Source organism: Buteo buteo, chromosome 16 (genome assembly GCF_964188355.1).
Source record: "Buteo buteo chromosome 16, bButBut1.hap1.1, whole genome shotgun sequence".
NCBI classification, from domain to species: domain Eukaryota; kingdom Metazoa; phylum Chordata; class Aves; order Accipitriformes; family Accipitridae; genus Buteo; species Buteo buteo.
The window spans coordinates 16,014,942-16,037,551 of record NC_134186.1 but is presented as its reverse complement, the minus strand read 5'-3'; the positions used below and the strand labels follow the sequence as shown (position 1 = coordinate 16,037,551).

The following is a 22,610-nucleotide window of genomic DNA, read 5'->3' as shown; positions in this document are numbered from 1 at the left end:
AAAGCCCAATGAAGTCAAAAGAGAGACTTGAATTAATAGGCTTTCTAGCTAAGCCTTCAGTGTCTTAAATGAAAGGTACCATGTATATTAACTGTGCATTTGCCATGTTCCACCATTACCAAATCAATATGTAATTTCCTTAGTTTCATCCAGCATGCTATTCTTTTTTCCTCATACTGCAAAACAAAGCATCTCTACATTTAGTGGCAAAACACAAATTTAACCAACACAATGTCACATTCTCAAGTTTCACATTCTCTTTAATCTCTGACCTGAATTTTTACATTTCTAGACCACTACTAAAAGACGGTTACTAAGAAATACCCATTTTGAAAAATTACATCATTCTTACGGAAACACACTTGACATTCTGACTGTCAAGATTTTTCTAAAGGGAACTAACGCTAACATTAAGTTTCTTTTCATGGAAAGATCAGGTGCCCCCCCCCCCATTTTTCTTTCTGGCTATTTTTGTCAGGTGCTATGCAGGCTGCAGAAAAGCACAAGGGGAGCTCCTGGGAGACCAAAGAGCTCTTCATGTCCTGCATTGCAACAAATCAATCTGGGTGGAATCCACCAAAATTTAAAAACTCATCTTAATAATTTTGTTAAGCATATAACATTTTCAGAGGCTTAAACTGTGGCCGTTTTTAATTGTGAAAATTGTTGTGTTTTATAACGGACAAAACACTGTGTTTATTAATAATTTTTCAAATCGTAGGACCTTTTTAACTGAAATTTGTCACAAAATTCAGCTGACGGCTTGGGATGCAGTTACATTTGGCAAAGCCATGAACAAACCAAGAACAAGGCCTAAAGTGAAATGTGTCCAACCAATTTTAAATTTGTATATTGATTACAACAGTTTACATATCTGATCATTTAGACTATATATACCACATATATTATGTGATAAATATTCTATCTTTATATATATATGTGACACTGTACATATGTGTAATACGTATTACTAGTATTTTCCACTGATCTACTTGGCTACATATTCAGTCATTGAAACATCAAATAAAATTGAAATATGCATACTAATAGGTTTAGTCAGCTCATTAGTTGCACATATGCAACGCCCCATGGCATCAGGGAGAACTACGTACATGAAAACTATAAGGATAACAAGGTCTCAAATTTCACGCCACCTTGATTTTCAGAAACACCATATGAATTATATATGGTGAGACATCCTACACACCATAGAAAGTGGTAGACTCCTTTGCTAAGCAAAATGATTACACGGTTTGGGGTTTGTTTGTTTTTTTCCTTCAAAACTGGTATTAATAAGTCTAGATTTGCTTTCCAATTGCCAACTATCAGGTGCACCAGGCACAGAAGTAGTTTAGTTTAGACAGATGCTTTGATGCTCAATATCATATTTTTAGGTGTTTTTTTTAAAGAAAATAACATTATTTGGGCAGATTATACCTACAGACGGATGGATTAATGGGTGGATTTGAAATCTCTTAGATGTAATAATATGAAAACCATGACAGGTGCTAATTAATCACCACATTTTCACAAGAAGGCAAGACATTATAAATAGGGCATATTATAAGAATAAGGAAAAAGTCAGCTCAATAAGATTTAAAGGGAAAAAGCTGGATTAAAAGTATCCCCTATTTTAACTTAGAGGAGTTAACTTCATATTAGTTCTAATGCTACAGCAGACAAACATTTTGAATCAGTTTTTTATCTGATTTCACTAAACCCACATAATATCATTTATCTGGAGTACCAGTAACATGAGTGCTTCTTACAAACTGAAGCAATTACATTGTCTGAGTTTGCACTTTAATTGTATAGTCACTACTATGAAGACACTCAATATTCCAAGCACAACAGTGAAGACACAGAGTTTCCATCTCTGAACAGAAGGTGATTTGAAAACTGCAGGTACAAAGATGATACACAGAAGACCGCTGGGTTAAAAAAAAAATAATGGAAGTAGACTCCTATAAAATCTTACCTTGAGATCCAAATACTCTAAATCCTTTTTCAATTGGATATAAGTGTCATCCGCCTTCAGGTAAGTACATAGGGGGAAAAAACAATGCAATGTATTTGAATGTTTGAAACAATTTCAGAATACTTGTATTGGTTATATATAAGAAAATGGATGAAAGAGGAAACAAAATAACAGAGTAGGAAGTATGTAAAAAAGCACATTTGCTCCACCAGCATATTGCTATTTACAGCTGAAAAATGGGCAAAAAATTTCCCAAGAAATATTACTACCTCATGCCCACCCTCCAAACACATAGATTTGAGTTTTCCACCTCTAATGAGACATGTAACTACCTGAAACAATAGGTTTTCAAAAGATTTTTTTTTCAAGATCAATTTCTACTGACTGTCCCTTCTCTGAAAAAGTTATAGTGTTGTCCTCCAGCACAATAAGTCTCTTTGGGAGCAGAAGAGAAAAACTGTACCTAACTGAATGTCAGATGTAACTAAAAGCCATCATATAACAAATCATTAGAATACTTTTGATCACATTTCATACACATTTTAAGATATGAATTCCTTTATTCAGGGAAAGTACAAAATAAGTTTTGTGAATAAATTACTGAAAAAGATCTCACTTATACGATTAGAGAATCCATTTTGTCTTTTAAGTGATAGCATTCAACTTGATCCTTACTTTTCATTGGCTCACCTGTAATTGCTATCAGCTTAATTTTATAGTTACATTCATCTAGCAACATCTTCATTACAGTCACTTCAAGAAAAGCATGCACAGAAGTCATAACAAAGTTATTTCTCCTATTTTCAAAAGAAGTATTTGCAATACAGAACAAAATAAAGTTTAACTGTTGCAAACGTGCTTTGTAGTCAGCCAAAATGCCCCCAAATTCCTAGAATTCCTAATGCTCTTTTGACAGGATTTTATATCCTGTGTACATTAAACTTCAGAATAAAAGAAAAACACAACTATACCTTTTCTCAAGTTTTGAGCCAATGAGAATGTGTAGTTAAAAAAGAAAAGAAAAACCCTTTATGCCATAAAATCAATAGGTCACACTTGCATTTCTTTAGAGGTGTTCACTTACAATTCTTGTTTGATCAGCTTGTAAGTCCAGCTGAGGACTTGACTAGAAAGTCTGCCCATTTTTTGAGAAATCCCTGTTACTATCACCCATCTTAGTGCAATTGTTCTGTAGGTGAGCTAAGTCCAAAAATGAAACTTTTCCAAATACAAAAAAATACCTTTGGTCTCGGGCCAATACAAAACCTTCACCAATTCCAAGCAGAGTCACCACATTTTATTCCCAGGTGGCTCCATTTTTGAGGCTCTAATATGAACCAAAGAGCTCTGTAAATACATTTGTTTGATCTCACATTTACAAGTTTCATACATCAGAGCAATCAAGAGCCCTGTTGATGATCCAAGATGCCCCTGAGCTTTTATGAACCAATGTTCACCTGCAGAACTGACACAGTTACAAGCTCATATGAATGTACAAACTGGCTGATGCATTTCAATTTGCAGGTGACGCAGCATGTGGCACAGGGAGCCAATTCCACCATGAAAGCAGCACAAAGAAATGGTTTTGCTTTAGAATGAACTTATCTAGTATTTTAACCCACATTTCTGAAGATGCAGCATTTTCAGAAATAGTATAAAAAGGAAGTATACATAACACTTTGAAACATATGCACTAGTGGCCTGTAACTTAAAATGCTCATCTTTTATAGCAAACACAGTAGCAAAGAAAAACTGCAAACAACCTGGGAATTGTAGAATACCAAAGAATGGGCAAGAAAGCACAGACTCAAGCATGCCACTAATGAAGCATGTGCAGAGTCACAAAAAATGTCATACGGCACAGATGAGCCACGCAGCAGCTGACCTGATAGGTGGAATTAGTTGGCAAGTGCTGCAGTAATTGTGCGATTGTGTAATTTCGTATACTAGCCAACTTAGCCTGATGTCTCCTTAATCGAATGAGAAGCAATGTTAGCTCTTCAGGCTGCAGGTATTTAGACACATTGTAAAGAGGAAATTAGCAGTCTTCAGGGAGAGTAACTGTAATTACATTTTTCACCTCAGTGCCCAGAAAGCAGTTACTTGACATGATTAAGCAATTATTCCATTAACTCTGCATTTGGTCAAATAAACATAATAAAGTTGAATCCTGTAATAACACAGACTTCACCCCTGTTCATGTTGCAGGTAGCAGCAAAATTCCTACAGGGTTTACTGGGAGCTGGTTAAGATTAGGTTCTCATTCAAGTTATTTATGTTTTAACTAATAAAAATACAACTACTATGGAATGAGCAGGTTTTTAAAACATAACTACAATACTATGATGACACAAAAGGAAAAGTAAGTGCTCTCTCAACTTACCGACTTGCCATGCAAACTGGGTGCGCTCACTGTATGTGTCATGTAGCCCATAGCAGGCATAGAGCGTCGATCAATGTGAGTTGAGCTCTGTAAGAAGCCACAGCCAGAATTGTAAGGATTGTCTCAAGTGAGAGTCATGTTGTACTTGAGGGAAAATTCAGAAGATATACACCTCTGCCACAAATTTTCTATTTGAATTCACAGCATGCTTAGATCAGGGTAACATTCACAGGCCAGCCAGATCCTTTGATGATTAAGTAAAACTTAGGAATGAACAAATGCAAATTTAGCACTTGTGTCGCTGGGCAGATCAGCAGATTCTGGCAGGACAAGATGCTTCAGCAGAATGCGCAGTGGCTTCCAGCAAATAAAACAAACACTCATAAAGTTCCCCCCTACCTAATGCCTCCCAGAGAAAGGCTGGTTGCCTTATGCCCTCCAACAGCAGGCTTGTACTCCATACAGTAACAACTGTGAATGCCCTCTTTTAGTCAGCAAACACTAAGCTGCTGACATGAGTGACACCTTGTGGCAATGGGTTCCATTAATACCAGGTGTTTTTTAAATAATCGTAGTTGATCCACCCCTTTCAGCTTATAATATGAAACCCTACTGCGCATCCATTCTTTCATTTTTCTCTTAATACCAAACTTTTATGGCTTTCCTCAAGGCAGACTAAATGTCTTATGATTTATTTTTATTCCTGTCTCTGAATTTCACTGAATGCTGTTTTGTTCTGCCTTTTTAATTTCCTTCCCTCCCCCCCCCCCCCCCCCCAAAGTGTAACTGGATGGAATTTAATAAAACATTCCAGGGAGGGGGGAGTATCACAGATTTCTATAGACAGATACATTTAAACGTAAAATGATGCTGTGTGCTTACATATAAAAACACGAGCATTTTTCTCTAGAAACTTTTACATAAGTTTCACAGCAAAGTTTTACAGATGAGGAAAACTGTGTTTCCCTATATTGGTAAAACCAGTGTGACATAAAAAGAGCTTTATTTTATGCGTAAAATTTATGTAGTTACATTACACAGGAAGGGAAAAGACTGCTGCACATTCCTTCGTAAGGGTTGTAATGCTCCTTCAACTTACACATGGAGAAACCAATGCCTGGTATAATATAATCAGGCGTTAAAAAAATATTAATTTCCAGTGCTGCACATCACTAGTCTTTTTCACCCTCTGACAGAATATTATAAATCTATAAAAGCTCAAAGACATCTGACAGCTACAGCGCACATACACTAGGAAAAAAATCTAAATTGTGCATGAAGCTGGCATGCAACCTAAAGTCATGGTCCTGAACCCATGCTGGGTGTCTGAATTTACAAGCCTCTTTCTTTGCAAATACTTTCCCCATCAGAGCCCATGGTTGAGGTCAAAGAATTAGGTGAATACAGAGGCTTTCATTTCCACTTATTCCAGTGTAAGAGCTACCAAGACAAGTTCTACATTGATTCAATCCTGTATTTTCCCTAATTTCCTTAGGCAAGGAGCACCATGTGGAGTACCGAATAGGGAAACCTCTGTCACCTCTGCATAAGAGGCTACAACAGTACCCACAAAAAAACCCAGACCGAAATTCTGCAGAAGGTTAAAGTTTCAGACCAACACTATTTGATTTTTGTTAGCCCAATGATAATGACTCTGTAAAGGGCTTAAACTATCAGATGTATGAAAAATTTTTAGTTATGGCTAAAAACATAATAACTGAATCAGCTGTAAGACTAACTACAATAGCAAGACACGTAGAGAAAACAGACGCGGCAAGCACTGAAGACTACAAGCGTAAGTAAATAATCAAGGAAGAGTTTATCCTGCTGAGTTTTATATTCTTGCCTACCTAGTCTATACACTAAAATACTACAATTCGTGTATTTCATACATATAAACATGTGCCTTCCAGTTTTTGCATAAAAATATTCCAAACCAAGGTGCTGTACCACCAATTTTCCTTTTCTGCCCAACAAAAATTAATAAATCTGAAAAGATCAGAAAGATAAGAGTTTTAGGAGAAAATTATTCATTGTGTTAACCTTTGCTTGCACGATCTTTCATACACAATGAAGGATGCAATGAAAAATGACTAAATTAAATTATCAATGTATGACACCACATGTAGAATAGTTTGAAATCAGTTATACTGTATACAAACCTTTACAGCATGATTTCGTATCTTCCTGGGTGATCCAGCAAAAGGAACATCTACAGTCTGTCTCTCGTCAGATGGTTTAACTGTAAGCCTTTCTGCAGGAGTATGTGGTCTCCTTGGGGGAAAGCTTTTTGGAGGTCCAGGTGGAGGAATATCAGATGGAGAGGGCGGAACAGATATTGATCGTGGAACATCTAATGAACTTTTTGACTTACCACGATCAATAAAGTCTGAAGAACTTACATAAAGCGGGGCAGTGGGGCTGCCATGTTTAAATTGCTGTCTCTGCTGCCACTCATACAGCTGCCAAACAGTTCCGTCTTTATTTGCTTTCCTTTCCTCCTGGGACATCTTCAAGTGGCTAACACGATCTTGTGCATATTTGTAGTCACTCGGCAAATTGCGGATTGGAGGTGGTGGTGAGCTCCCTGAAGGCTGCCTGGTATTCTTTGGCAAAGTGTGATAGTTTTCAGGAAAAGGTGGATTGGGACCCTGACGTGTAAGAGTCTGATCAGAAGTGAGGCTGTAAGGGAGGGTGAAAAAAAAGGGTAAATTTTGGCATACATTGATGAGCAGGAGTGACTGATGGAAAAAAAAAAATCTCTTATGACATTAGCATAGGAGCTACAAGACAGAACACACAAGTAATTTAAAAAGAATTTACAGAAATATTAACAAAGTAATATTGATGAAATCTACTCTACACAAAAAAGTTACACTGTATTGATGCAAAGATGTAAATAGTATAAATACAGGCTTTTAATTTAGTGTCTAACCTAGGATGACCTACTAGAAATAAACATAAAGGACAGCAGCATTATGTACTTAGACCAAAAAGAATGTCAAGAACATGAAGAGAGGAATTATTATGTTTAAAGAGCAAATCCATAAATTACAATATTTCTTTTCACTGAAAGCCTGCTCACCACTAGGTGGTGCAGTTTATGAACTACAAATGCATGCTCATTATAAAAAATTACCTTAAAGTGCAAGAAGAAATCTCACCAATCACAGAATAAGTATCTCAGATAATTTTTGTTGATGTGAATGAAGCAAAAAAAAAAAAAAAGTAAGAAATTGCTCAAGGTCCCCAGGTCTGTATGATTTACTTTCATCTGACCTAATGCTACCAGTTCTACCATTTTAAGCAACACAAGGTTTTTTGCAACACAACTCATTGACAAACTACAATATAAAAAGAGGCATTACATCCTGTCTTTAGTACTGCATCCATAATACACGTAAACTGTAGAAATTAAATCTTTTAGTAGGTAGAGAGTTAAGACAGAATTAGCAATAGCTTTGACAGAGTGTAGTTAGCCCCCTCACCTACTTTGAAGTCAAAATCTTTCCACAGCCTCATGCATAAAACCTGTCTGTCTTATTTCTGATTCTCCAATTAAAGATCTGGGGGGTTTGCACTTGCAGTCATTCGCTCATTGATTCAGGACCTCCAAACAGAAAACCATTCTGCTAGACTTGCTACAGAGCAACAATACAAAAAATAAATAAAAACAACAAAAAAAACCCCACAAATGAAGAAACTCTGAGCACATTCATCACTCCACTTGGTAGGCTCCACTCTCTGCATGAGAGGGAGACCTGATGGTGTGGAAACTGCAAGAATTGTGCATGAAAGACAGGGCATGATGGAAAGGAACATCTTTGTTCAGCATCCAAGAACAACAGAAGCAGGGGGAAAAGAATTGCTACTGCTGCTCAGTAGTTGCCTCTGCAGGATTTGGCTCTGTTGGGCTGTCTTGAAATATGGATGCTCTTGAGAGGATACATAATTTCTCACGCCAGAAAGCAGAATAACTGCCCTGCGCTGCATGGAGGATTACAAATTCGTAAAAGCTCTGCTCTCTCATACCACAGACCCTTGATGTTCCCTCGAATTTCACAATGAAGGTCAAAGCAGGCAGGGAGTATGAATAGAGCCAACTCAAAGATCAGCATTTAGTGGTCAAGTAACCTCTTTTATTTGTCTAGCTCATTACATCATGGGTACTCTGTATGTTCTTTACTGTACTGCCAATTCTTTCCACATGAAAATCAAAGTGGTTGGTAGAAATGTGTTTTCTCTAGGTAGGAATGAGAACTGAGATAACTTGCTTCAAAAGGACATCTGAGACAGGCATGAAGCTAGGACAGATCCTTTTGGTGATTTTCCTGTGGAAAAATGAGGAAAGGGGCTTGACCAGTCCTGTACTCCAACCTAGCAGAACTGTCATGAAGGCACTGGCAAACTACTGAATGTTGCAAATGATCTGTGTTGGTTATTTTCTAATTGGACATGAAAGGGTAAAGTACTGAGATCAGCAAGAATTAATGGTAGTCATGAAGTCATCAGGGCTAGCAGCTTTAGGAGCAAAACCAGTCTGAAAACAAAGACCCCATGTGGTTTTTGTGGGGAGGGAAATCAGGTCGTTCTTCTAGAAAAGGATGCATTTGTCTGAGAGGAACTAAAAACTGTTTGGATGAAAGCAGTACTTTGAGTAGCTGGGAAGTGCCGACTTCATGCAATACTTCAGCCTGCTAGAAAAAAGAACACAGTTGCCTGTGTATTACATTGCACAGGGAAAGTCATATTCAAAGCTGAACTTCAGAGGCAACTGCCTACATACAGGCAGGTTGCAATTTCTCAGTATATGAAGTAAGGAGAAACCTCCAGCTAAGATGACAGCCTTGGAGCAGGTGGCACCTCTAGCACACAAGGTTTCAGACCTTTAAAAATAATTTGCATTGTATAAAAATAGGCACTAAGACGACATAACCAATTTCTGTGACAGGAAAGGAGCAATGTCCCAAATGACTCAAATTAGTCCACCATGGACTGTGGACAATTGCTTTCTCAGGGATCAAGAGTAAAAATAAGCAAAAAGCAGCTCTTCTTGAGAATCTCCCTGTCTTGAATGATGAGGAATAAAGAATATAAAAAGGAAAGCAGACATTGAAGAGTGAAAAAATGGCCTGATGCCATATTATATGAATATTGGCCATGAAAATCATTCAGGGTCTGCAATGGGAAGCAACTGCACAGAAGGTACTGTAAAAAGAGAAGATAGATGTTCAAAAGAAAACAAATACAATTATAGTGGAAACACTATGCCCATTCATGGGAATGCACAGAAGCTAACAAAGACAAGTAATGTTTCTTCCTTAAGCAAATCAGGAAAGAAAGTTCTGCATAGCAAGAGATGTTTAACACTGTATTTGCAAGGAATGAAATTCCTCAACATGACTGCATTTAGATGGGAAATATTAAGGTTGCATTTACTGATATATATATTCTTTGTTTAAGTGCAAATAAACTGTTAGAAATAGCAAATCCTTTACAATTATGAATTCACTATGTCTATCCAGGCACTGGAATCAGATCAAAGACTAATAATTTCTGGACAGCTGCTGTTTGATGGTCCTGAACTTTAATTACTTAAACCCAAAATCTCCTGAAAGCCTCCTTTCAAACCTTCTTCCAGTTCTCTAGATCTCTCTCAAAGGCTGACATGAACCTTACCAAAGCAGGTATTCCCCTTTCCTGAGAACAGAGAGGGGTTAAATGACTACATTGGTTGTAACTGTAGTGCAGCTAACAGTGCAGCTAAGAGAGATGAATCTCCAAAGTGACAGCTAATATTTACTAGTTAGCAAACAGTTCCAAGTGCTTTATAAAAAGAGAAAGTAAAATATCTATTTGAAAGATCTAAATATCTGTATAAAAGGTGCAATCCCTGCAAATAATTGTACAAACAACTGCTGTATTTGTGTGAAGCCTCTAGCTGAAAGAGTTCTTTCTTGTCATAAACAACATGCTGGCAAGCATTGTGTCTTTATACACCTGAGCCAGGAAACAAAACTGTAGTCATTCTGTGTTCAAAAATTATAAAGGCTTCCAAATCCTCAGAGGTTCTTCATTTGTAACATTTCAAGTGGAATAACAATAAACATGGAGCGTTAAGAAATTAAGTGGTCCACTCATACTTACTAAAATGAAAATGGAATGTCAATCAAATTATCATCTCTATCTTAAATTTCTACATCCTGAAATCAAGAAGACACTCAACAACTAACATGCCACTTTTATCCGTCAGTTAAGGGCACTGCAAGAACCTCAGCAGGTTGAGAGAAAGTGCCATTTAAAAAAAATCAATCCATTAATCTTCGGGAAGGTAATGTGCAATTTATTCTGAATGCAGAGAATATAACAGCATTTGTCAGGGAAAGACAAAGAAAACAAGGTCAACTGAGCTAAAATAGAACATAAAGTTCTTAAGGTAAGAAGAAAATTACTACATACATAAAGTTAGATTTTGGTTACATGGCAGAACAAAGCAGTTAACTTTTGTGAAGTTTCTTTGAATACTTAACAGCTCCAGCTGAGGTAGCTAGTTTTATCTAGAACAAAAGCTTGCACCTGCAACAGTGCTATCTTAACACTACACCTGATACACGCCTAAAGGTGATTTACTGGAAAGAGTAATTAGGAAGAAAACAGTACTTATTTAGCTATCAGTCAAGCCTGTTCATTGCCAATACTTTTGATGTGAAAAACATCAACAGAAGTTTTCTTAAGCACTGGCTAATTAGTTCAATAGTTCTCCGTATTACTTTAGACTAATATATCTGTGCATGTAAGAAGAACTAACATACCAAGTACTTTTTTTCATTTAAGTCATATTCTTTTGGGAAGCACTGATTGATATCCAGGCAAAAAAAAATGCAAGTAAACTAACTCTAGCAGGCTAGAACAATGTTATATAAAATCGAAAAGTATGAAGGCTTCTTTAAGGGTAATTCCAAAGGTTAAGAGAGTAGAAGAATGGACTTCGAAACAGAATTAACAAGCTTAAATTTCTTACTGGATCCAAAATGACAAATGTTAGCTTCGATAAGCATTAAAAAAAAAAATGCCCCAAATGTTTTCTTCCTCCTAAAACCCACTAATGCTAATGTCTCCTATTGTTCTAGATTATGATTAGATTTTCGCAAATTTATAAGGTACTAATTGAGGAGGTTACCCATATTTGAAAAATCCTCGCATGCAGCATAGAGCCCAACTGTCTTTCCTGCCACTTGACACAAGGTGACATTCTGAACAGACACATGCATACATCACTTCATTTTTTCAACTGGTACCTATGCACACTTTGGAAGTAAAGCAATGATAAGATTTTCAAATTACAAAAGCACTCCCATGTGCATTCCACTTCTTGGTAGAATTTAGGTAATTTTCAGGGACTGAAAAGGGAAAAAAGAATCCTGGAGACCATGGGAACATCCTAGGACCTCTTCATTAACTAAATGAGTATACGCAGACCTTTCAATAGGTGACGCACACACTGTGACTTTGAGTGCAGTGATCTCATGTAGAGGAGCGAATGGATCTTTGGAACAGGAACAGAAGGGGGTAAAAAAAAGAATCAGCATTCTTTACTTTTAAGTGGAAAATAAACGATAATCTGTAATTTATATTGTGCAGTATTTTAATCAATAAGAAGTAACTGAGGGCTGCACTTCACCCTCTGGTTCTTCAATTGTAGCAAATTTTAAGAAGTTTTAAGCATCCACAGTGATAAAAATAGTAAAAAACCCAACACTCTAACCTCACTTTTGCTATTTGCAGTATAGTGACAATAATAAAGCGATTTGATTAGCCAATCACATATTGATTTTCCCATGAGAAAAACACCTGAAAAATACCATTCTGCACTGGAGGAGAAAGTAAGTTTTGTTATATATTGTCTCTGTAAAAAAAAAAAATAATCATTCTGATTTGCACTAAATTTATTACTAATACATATTTTCCTTTAAGAAAATGCCATTTGGCAGTCTATTTAAAGATGGGCCTATTACTAACCTTTTTGTATCTCCTTTTTGCACTTTTACCCAGTGCTCCACTTGAGCCATGTTACTTTTTCTTTGAATCTGTTTATCTGGGTTTGTTCTGGGAACAAACCCTCTTTTATATGAGCTGGTACCATTCTGTTCCACTAGGCCAGCACTCGTATTTAATGAACTAGGAAGCGTTCCATTTTTCTCAGCTGGCTGAGGCTGAGCTACTTGGGACCTTGATGCATTCGCTAAGTCTGGAAATAATGAATCAGCTTCTGTTAACGCATGCTTAGCCTTTCCCTTCTTAGTTTCCAGAGTTTCTTTTCTGTGGATATAACGCTCCTCCTCCTCTTTTCCTCTTCTTATCTCTTCCCGCTTATCATACCCAAGCACTTCAGCTGATTTTTGATAACTTTCTTTTGTATCTGGAATCTCTGCCTTCACACACTCTTTAAAAACATCCACATGATTGACTTGGGGAACAGCTTGCTGATCCACTTTTTCAGTTTCTCTGAAAAGAAAATACATGTCAGTAATGAACACTGCTTAACTGTGAAAAGTCGATGTGGTCTTGTTACTATTTTAGAAAGGATACCCACAAAAGCACCTTCTCCAGGCTGTAATAAATTTGACATGTTAAGATAGATATGCTCAGCAAAACTCAGTTGTTACCCAGTTAGACAAAAGTTACCTTTACAGTGCTATCAAAGAAGAAGAAGTCATTTATATGCATCTGTGACAGTGACTGAAAATACTAATATTGTATGAAAGAAGTGTTGAACTTGCAAAATATTATGTACAAACAACTGTAAAGAAGAAAGTCTTCCTAACCTGGGAAACACTAAAAGCCAAAAAACCAAAACCAAACTGCCAACTGTTCATTTCAAAGTCAAAAAAGGCTTTCATATCTTTGTAGATGCCTTAGGGACTAGTCATTTTTGGCCAAGAGAACAAAAATGTCTACATTTGCGTCAGTACTATCACTGTCCAGGCAATTTCTAACCTGGGGGCTATTCCTGAAAAGAGGAAAAAAAAAATTTCCATTGCTCCTAATACATGATGCAATGCACACTAGTTTATTTACCTTATTGTCTAAATATTTCAAAAATTTCGTATCAGAAATCTTGATATTAAAGTTAACAGCACATTATAAAAAGTCTAAGGATCTTAAAAGTTTTGTGTTGCTTTTGACACATAACGTACTTCATTTGCAATCTTCTTCATCTCCTTATAGTGATAAGCTTCTTGACAACATTTTTTTCTCTTACAATTCAATGGAGTATCATTGATCACCTCATCTTCTCTGAAACTAAGTTCAGCTTCTTTAAAACTTTATGAAAGGTGAATTCCGAGGAAGTGCCATGAAACAATTGCTTTCACTTCAGTCTATTTAGTGTCTCAAAATGAATAGTCTACTAGGAGGAAGGACACTGGATCAATACTTCTATTGATCTTCCCCGATTTTTCCTTCAATTATTCCTATCCTTATAAAGACAAAGAAAAAACAGGTAACAGTTTACATATTATTTCAAATTTAAACTAAATCCAGAAAATCTTAACACAAAGTCACATAGGATGCAAAGCTGTGGAAGAGGTGTTGATCCTTTACTTATATTTGATTTGCCAAAAGCAAGCAGTAGTGCGAGATACTCTGAGAAACTGCACCATGACATTTTAATCCTCACAGCCCCAAGGGTTAAGAGCAGGGTTGTCTTCAGAGTAACAGAGTCTTCTTTCACAAGGAGTTGTAGGGAAAGAATCACATTCCAAAGTCAAAACATCAAAAAGGCTACATCAATTTTAAGAAAAGGGAAAAACTGGAAGAACATGAAGGCACAGCTGAATTCCTTTGCCTCTAGCACTAATTAAGATTGGGACAATGGGACAAAGGACTTCCTCCTTTTGTAACAGTGCTTTTTTTCTACACCAAGAAAAACATTAAAAAAAATCTTACAAGAACTAAAGGCCACCAAAGTGGGGGGGGAGGGGGGGAAGGCAGTTAATTCCTGCATAAATTAGTTAATATCCATAACTCTATGCACTTATGATCTACCCATCATTAACATTGTTTTCCCTCTTAACAGAATTTTAATCCTAGTTCTAAACACTCATTTGAAACAACTGGTTACTCTTTTGTCTTTTCCCTTTTACTTATCTCTCCTCAAGGCTGCCAATTAGCTGTTGCAGGTGTATGAATTTGCTCACAAAAACTTTTAAACTGAAATTCCTAAAAAATTAGATATATACACAGAAATTAATCCATGCCACTAAATGTGGGCACATGATTTGTGTGTAGACACAAATACTGAATGCCAGGTTTTCTTAATTAATGATAAATGTAAATTAAAAGTAATTATTTCTTTAAAATGGGAATATAATTTTCTGAAATCATCACCAATCTGATTTTTTTATATATAAATGTGTGTGTGTGTGTATATATACATATATAAAAAATACATTTAAAAAATTTGTAAATTTGTAAAAACAGTTTCTGTATTGAACTTGCCTCTTCAGTGAAGAGTGTGTTTGCATAAGAGCAGCTTGATTCATAGCCCGGATCCAGCCATTCATATCCTCTTGGGTATCTGCACTGAAGTAGTATGTCCGCATCCCTGAATGCTCTGCCTGAGAGCCAATAACAGAATTCTTATTATAAATATATGCCCGCATACCTGTATGAACAGCCTGTAAGAAAAAAGAAAAAAGAAATAAAAATCAGACAGCCCTTTCATTCCCTGCCCTCCCCCCCCTCAAAAGATTTACTGTAACTTTTCCTGATATCTTTAAAAAAAACTTTCCAGATTGTTTGACCATTACTTGAATTTTGGGTAGAATTATTACACTGCCACAATGGGCCATAGTGCAGCAAACTCAAATGGCACTCTGCGATTTTTACTGAAATTCCTTTATCTCTTTCTCGCTCTATTAAGCTAAAAGTACAGCACTTCTGTTTTTCATAACAGGAAATTTCAGGTTTTCATTTTCTTTTAACTATTTCAATTGCCATAAATACCATACAAAACAAATTAAAGAAATTCTTACTGAGACATTTATAAGCAAGCCAATTTTCTCAGCTTATTTAATAAAGCAATTTACTCAGACAAAACACAGACAAAAATCTTATAATTCAAGCAATTAAACTGCTTATTTAAGAACTGATTATAATGCATGTTAAGATCTTTTGGTTAAAGCGTGCACTTGAACCTCTATATTAGCTGCAAAATCACAAGACTTACTGATAAAGTTAGTAATACTGAAGGAATTATCACAGCATATAAAATATTGATACATAACTGCACACCAAAATACTCCATGAAATTCCACTGAAAACTAGAGGCATTTGGAAGTTCCTCTATAAATATATTCAATATGGAACGTCTAGGCTAGTTGAATTTAATCAAATCTCATCCACATTTGTATAAGAAATAGTACACATATTACTAAGTCACGTCAGTCCTGAAACACTTGACTATATATCACAGAATCATAGAATGGTTTGGGTTGGAAGGGACCTTAAAGATCATCTAGTTCCAACCCCCCTGCCATGGGCAGGGACACCTTCCGCTAGACCAGGTTGCTCAAAGCCCCATCCAGCCTGGCCTTGAACACTGCCAGGGATGGGGCATCCACAACTTCTCTGGGCAACCTGTTCCAGTGTCTCACCACCCTCACAGTAAAGAATTTCTTCCTAATATCTAGTCAAAATCTACCCTCTTTTGGTTTAAAACCATTACCCCTCATCCTATCACTACACTCCCTAATAAAGAGGGAGTAAAGTAACTTTCCTCAAAGTTAATTTACAGATGTGCTTCGGATTAGCAAGGAGAGATTCATTTCCTCACTTTCCAAAAAAGTGAAGACAGTATACTCGGCTTGAAAGCTCTTGTAATGATAATAAAACAAAATTAGTAATTTAAACTGCTTTTTATAAAACGAAACCTGCTATCACACACAAAAGCTAAAGGCATGAAAAGCTGCTGAGACAAGGGTTTTTTTAAAGGGAAAAAAATTATCTCAACTTTTTTAATTTGGCTATGTCTTCTTTTAAAGGTTAAGCATATTTCACAAATCTTCCCTAAATGACTGGTCTTTTTATTTTGAGGAAACTCTCTCCCCCTCATTATTCCAAATTTAAAAAAAAACACTCTACATTCACAGATGGCTTCAGAAACACAGCAATAGTTTTGACAAAACGTAGCCTATTTAATCCAGTGCAGCCCTCCCTAAATGTTGTCAATTTCAGTTGTTTACCCTGAATTTCCCAAACTACTATAATCTTAGAGACTCCTATCAACAACTCCGAAGAGCAAAATATTTGCTTGCCATTACAGTGCTTCAAATTTTGTGGAAAATTTACTCCCTTTGTATTGCAGCCTGTTCTTATAAACATGTGAAACGTGGTCTTTCCCTTCTGTGTCTCAAGCAAGGAAGCATCAGTTTGTTTTGAAAACTGTGGTAATACAGTCTCCGCAAGGGTCAGTCCCCGACCTGCCATCACACCCGTAGTGGAAAGGCTGAGACTGCAGCAAACCAGCCAGCTAGAAAAAGGAGGAGAAGGAAGAGGAAGAAAGGGTGACACAGAGAAGTCCAAGACTCTTTCCGGCTCGAAAGAATCTCTGCTTCCTAACAGCATTGGCCAATAAGGGAATACACAGTGGTTTCTCCCTCCTCACCATTAGCTGCCTACCTTAACACAGGAAGACAGGACTTACATACATGAAAGAGTAGCTCTGATCAATTTGGCTATTTAGGAATCAAAGGATTTTTTTCATGTTTGGTTGAGTTCTTTGGGTTTGGGTTTTCTTTGTTGTTATTGGGTTTTGAGGGGTTTTTTTTGCCATTTTGAGACCATTACAAATGATCAAAACAAATATGACTTAGAAGCATTTAATTCACTGCAATTTATGGTTAGCATCCAATGTAAGACGAGACCATAAATTGGCACCTCCAGATGTAGAGGAAAACAGTGATTTTAATGCTAGACCTTATGACTACCAGGTTCCTTCACAGACCACGTGGAGCCCACAGAAGAAGATGCTAGAAGTGAAGTGACTCCTCAGAAAAGCAGACTACGTATGCCCTGCTGCAGATAACAGAGTAGGACCCTCCCATTCATTGGTTATATACTTGCTGAAAAAAACAGAACCTTGGGTAACTAACTGCGGAGACTGCATACCATATCAATAAATGGATTTCACAGCTGTGTCTTAACTGACCTGTACATCCTGATCAACATAACACATTTGCCTTTCAAGTTCTCTTTCAGCAGTGCATGATGAGCACAGCTGAAAGCATTGCCTAAGAGGCTGTAGGTGAAAATGATGTAAAAATGCGAAGTATGTTGCACCATTCTCCCTTGAGAGACTGAAGCTAACACAGCCATAAACTTTCATAGCTTCAGAAGGGATGGTGTGGAGATGGTGTGTTATTGTCAACAAACGCAAAATCCTTAAGCTCGTAATATGTAAAACTGGTTAAAGGAAAATTCAAATATATTTCAGTAATTTATTAGTAGCGTATTTTATATCCAAGAAAGCCACTTTGTGCCAATGTCCTGTAGCTGTCAGTGCTAGCAGACACAGAAGCTAGGAGGTCTTTTTTTTTTTTTTTTTTTAAAGCAATAGCTATTAGGATGACTACAGCATACTAAAAAGCCTAAAACACAGCACATGCACACATGTACACCATACACACAACAGGGAAAAAATAATATTGGTACCTATTCATGCATTCAGATGCCTTAATGTGGATAGATTGAGAAAAGCAGTCTCTCTCCCATAATGCACAGAAGGAGAAATGGACAGTAAACCCCAAGAGCATATCAATAGGACAAGACAAGGACAAAAAGTTAAACAAGTTAAAATCATGAAAAGATTTGTGTTTCCAAAGAAAATACTTAACAAAAGACTATATTAAAAGTAACTAATACCTAGAGCTGTTATGTTCACCTCCAATAATTCAAAATTCCTAGGGGAGAAGAAGCCACAGTTCATAGGACAAAGGGATGGAGAGGGGAATAGTTTTCTAATAATTGTAATCTTTCAAAGTTAGTCCTCTCAAAAAGCTATAACATATAAGAAAGTCTCCCTTCTCCTGAAGTTTGATATTTATGAACCATTTATGAGCAAAAATTGAAACAATACTCTGAGCCTTCACTATAAACAGAACAGCAGCACCCTACAATCTAACTCATCTTTCACCCTCAAATAATATTGAGCTTTTTCAGGACTTCTAGAAGCTAGAACCTTTCCTCTTCCAAATTCTAAAATGGCATCTCTCAAATTTATAGCCCTTGGTGTTTCTTCACCTTGACTCCCGAGACCCAGAGAAGTTTTATAAGTAATATGGGAGCCTAAGGAAGCAACAATGATCCAGAGAACATAAAGAAACAAACTATGTCAACATTTTTTAGGAAAACCAGTGAGATCAAAGAAAGAGATAAGAAGTTTGCCCTGGTCCCAGTGGATCTAAGCAATGAACAGATACTTCCATTAGTAAGTCTTAGAGAGTCAATAATGAAAAGATGTTTAAAAACAAGCTGCAGTAGCATCTTCTGGAAGTAATGATTTGGCCTGGCTTCCTAGGCTCTGAACACCCTCATGCTGAAAGGGTATATCTCTGAAAAAATTTAAAAGGTAGTATCAAAATAAAAAGGAGTAATTTGTATCTCCATCACTGCTTCCTGCCTCTTACAGGAACATCAGAGCATCTTTCATTGACTTTATTTGGTAGCAAGATATGCACCTAAATACAAACATATACTTGCATACATATTCTTTGCGTGAAGTTTTTTTGTTTTCTTTACAGCCAACATTGGTAGGCCTTCCAAGTTTCTAAATTTGTATTACTGTCAGATTCATATAAATGAGTTTTCTTCCAGTATTCTCTCATATATTTTAAACACATGTGAGACCAATTAAAAACAGTTTTCATGATTGAGGACAATGAGGCTTCTAAAGAGACTGCAATGAGATGAACCTTCATAAATTGATACTGTTCATGTTTAAAATTGTTGTATTACTACAAAGTACAGTCAATTTTCTATTAATCACAGGGATATTTGCAGCTATATATTAATGTTGTGTAAACTTTTTCACACTAAAATCTATACATTGGATTTGTACTCCCTCACATTTGTATCAGCAAAAAATCACTGTATTAAAAAATCTAGCAATTAGATTAATCAAATATCTTTAAGGTGTTAGCTACTGCACTAAATATGCAGTAAGAATCCTGAGTTCTAAAAGGCTGTCACACAGCTTAATGACAGTAGTTTACAGGTAGTCACAGCATTTTGCTTGGAACAAATAAACAAGGTGAAAAATTCATCAAGATAGATACTTAAAAGCAGAGTTTCTAAACAAAACAATTTAACATACATACTGCTACACTTCAAAGTAGGTTTTTGATTGCATTCTAACAGCCTGTATGCAGTTCTGCAGGCGTGTAATTGTTAGACACCCAAAGAGACACAAAAGCTTAAAGCTGGGCCGCAGGAGATGATGAAAGGAAAAGAATTCTGAGAACTCCTATGGTGTACATTAACAGCTAGCAGGGTTTAACACATATCCTAGTGAGCATGTATTTTACAAACCTTCTTCTAACTGAATCATATGCAAAAAGCATCCATGTATTTGCTAAGTAAATTTCCTTCGTTTAGTATTATGAACAAAACTGTTGAAATTTTTCACAGTTTGACTGCTTCCCTAGCTTCAAAAATTCATTGTTACTTAAAACAGCCACTTAAAATGGGAACCAATACCTCTATCGTAACAGAGGATTTACAACAATCCGAATAAATAACAGGCCAAATGTAAAAAGTAACATGGCACATTCTCCCACTCATTCAGGACTTAAATGCGAAAAAGTCTTATCTTTATTTTGGGCTTAATCTGCTTGTGTTTTCTATTTCTGGCTGCACTACGTCATGAGACAGAATGTCCATCTACGCTCTGGATAGCAAAGTGTACTGAAGAGATTAGATAAAGGTAATGGCTGGTGAGTGATGGAATGCCAGTACGGCTGTGCTCCTGCCGCCACATGCCCAGAGCCGACTCCGTGACCATCAGTGTTGGATGGGGTCCATGCGACAGGAATCCTACAAAATCCTCCTGCTGCTCTAGAAGTTGGTTCTAAATAAAATGAAACTGCAGCATCAAGTCTGCAGTCAATCATCAAACACCTAAAGCAGAGTTAAGACTCGCCCAACAAACTAATACAGGAAATAGATATTGTAGATTTCTATATAGATTTCTAGCATAAAGTCTCTTTTGCTATCAACTCCCTATTTCTATATCAACTTTTTAGTAATGACCCTATGTTGAAAGTCTCAGGTTACTGGTTCAAGCTTATTTTCAGAAAAAGACTCAGATTAGACTTGGTAGAGCTCGTATAGTTATGATATCCTAAAAGGAACAGGGGAAGTCTGCATTTGCTTCTGAAAATGTTTATGATCTCACCATGGATTCTACTCCACAGGGAAGGAGAGGCACAACTTGGCAGTGGTGACTTGAGAGCTTGCCTGTAGAACATACTGCCTGGAAACTACATGTGTGTGTGCGTGTGTCTGTATACACACACACACACACGATTTTTTTTTTTCTCCTTATCACTGAAAGTGTTAAACTAGTTAACAATCCTAATATACATTCAATTAACATTTACAAACACCCTTTCAATAAAATAAAAAGCAGATTTTTTTTTTAAACTCTAAAGCAACTAGATACTATCACTACTTTCTTTATCTCCTTCCCCAGTCTGCACTAATAGTTATTCACGAGAAGCAGAAGCCTAGAAGTACGTTGAGTCCTCCTCTTTCAGTATGTGCTTCTTCCTAGGAAAAGGCTCTAGAAGCGGAGGGGTCTTTATAAATTACACTTATTAAATATTGGAGTGGAATGTTTTTCTTATACAAAGGTTCCTTTGTAGCTTGTCCTGCTATCTCATGTTCGATGTATTTGAAAAAGTACAATAAACATTTCCACAAAGTGCACTGGATGGTTTTTTAAACATATTTCCCAAGTTAATATTTGCTTAATAAATTTCAAACCATTATCCACTTGAAAATAGAACCAAGAGCAATAAAAGGCAGTCTACAGTTTTAAAGCACCCCAAAAATCAAAATGCAAGAGAAAGTCTAAGCTGAGCAGATGCTCTTCATAATTTCAGAACAGAAAAGATTTAAACAGAAAGTTTCCTTGTAGATCTCCTGAAGTATACCTGATCAAAACCTGATTTCTAATTTATTTATTTTTTTAAAGTACATAGCTTATTTGCCTGGTAGAAAAACAGGTTCTGCTCCAAGTATTGGTAGAATTTAAATCTGCAACATACACTGAAGTTTCTAAACTTTGCCTTAGTGCTGCAGCTCAGACAATCAATTGAGTCAGGTTTTTCCACTGTCATGAAGGAATGTATGTTTTATTTCATCTTTGTAGTTTTTTATAACAAAGAATAGAACTGTAAATTATACAATTAATTTTTTAAAAATAAAAGAAAAAACACAAAACCAACCTCGAACTATACCAAACGAGTATTTTTTCTTTAAAAAAGTCCACGTCACTTAGGACAACTATTGCTTCCTCCAAAAAGGGAGAAAAAAATTGGTTACTCTTTTTCCCCTTGAAATGACGAAATGTAACATCAAAGTCTACAGTGTTGTCATTTTCTAACTGTGAGAACTGAGCTGGTTATTTTATTTTTTAAAAAACACAACAAAACCAAAACCAAGTGACCATCAGTCCACTAAGAGATTGAGTACTCTGTAAAGAAAAAAAGACAACTTTTCTTTCAATTTGTAAAGAGTACTGGAACAACTTATCAAAACTAATTTCTGATTTTAGGAACAGCATTTTTACTCACAGACACGTTATTAAGCTCTAAAGACACTTACATAGTAACAGGCATATGAATGTCAATCCATAAGCTACAAAAAAGTGTGAAGTCACATTTGAAAAGGCAGTCAATAAACCTGTCTACTTAAAAAAAATAATAAATAAAATAGGAAAGCAGATGATGTTTAGGTTTACAACAACAGCTTTTCTAATGCAAATAAACATTTTAAAAAACGATAAGCTAAAAATCTTTGTAACTGTACCTTAAAAGAAAATTTGCGATTTATGCGATCTTCAGGTCCAACTGGAGATATTACGTAACTAGGCAATGGTATGCTACCCAGAACAGATTCTTCTCTGCTGTCTGTTGAATAAAACAAACAAACAAGAATCTAATTCACTGCACTTTTCAGTGGCGTAAC

At 36.3% G+C, this 22,610-nt stretch overlaps 1 protein-coding gene across 11 annotated transcripts in view; it reads right to left on the bottom strand.

Annotated features, from left to right (window-relative positions):
- Window positions 1-22,610, bottom strand: part of PLEKHA7 (pleckstrin homology domain containing A7) — a 166,910-nt gene that overhangs the window by 28,999 nt on the left and 115,301 nt on the right. For 10 of the 11 annotated variants that reach the window (XM_075047990.1, XM_075047994.1, XM_075047991.1 and 7 more), the window contains 6 exons: window positions 22,452-22,552; window positions 14,862-15,040; window positions 12,381-12,866; window positions 6,524-7,043; window positions 4,362-4,448; window positions 1,979-2,032 (listed from right to left, as the gene is read on the bottom strand). In XM_075047990.1, coding sequence (XP_074904091.1) covers window positions 1,979-2,032; window positions 4,362-4,448; window positions 6,524-7,043; window positions 12,381-12,866; window positions 14,862-15,040; window positions 22,452-22,552 — 1,427 coding nt within the window. The remainder of the gene's footprint in view (window positions 1-1,978; window positions 2,033-4,361; window positions 4,449-6,523; window positions 7,044-12,380; window positions 12,867-14,861; window positions 15,041-22,451; window positions 22,553-22,610) is intronic. The other variant, XM_075047993.1, reaches the window with a different exon arrangement.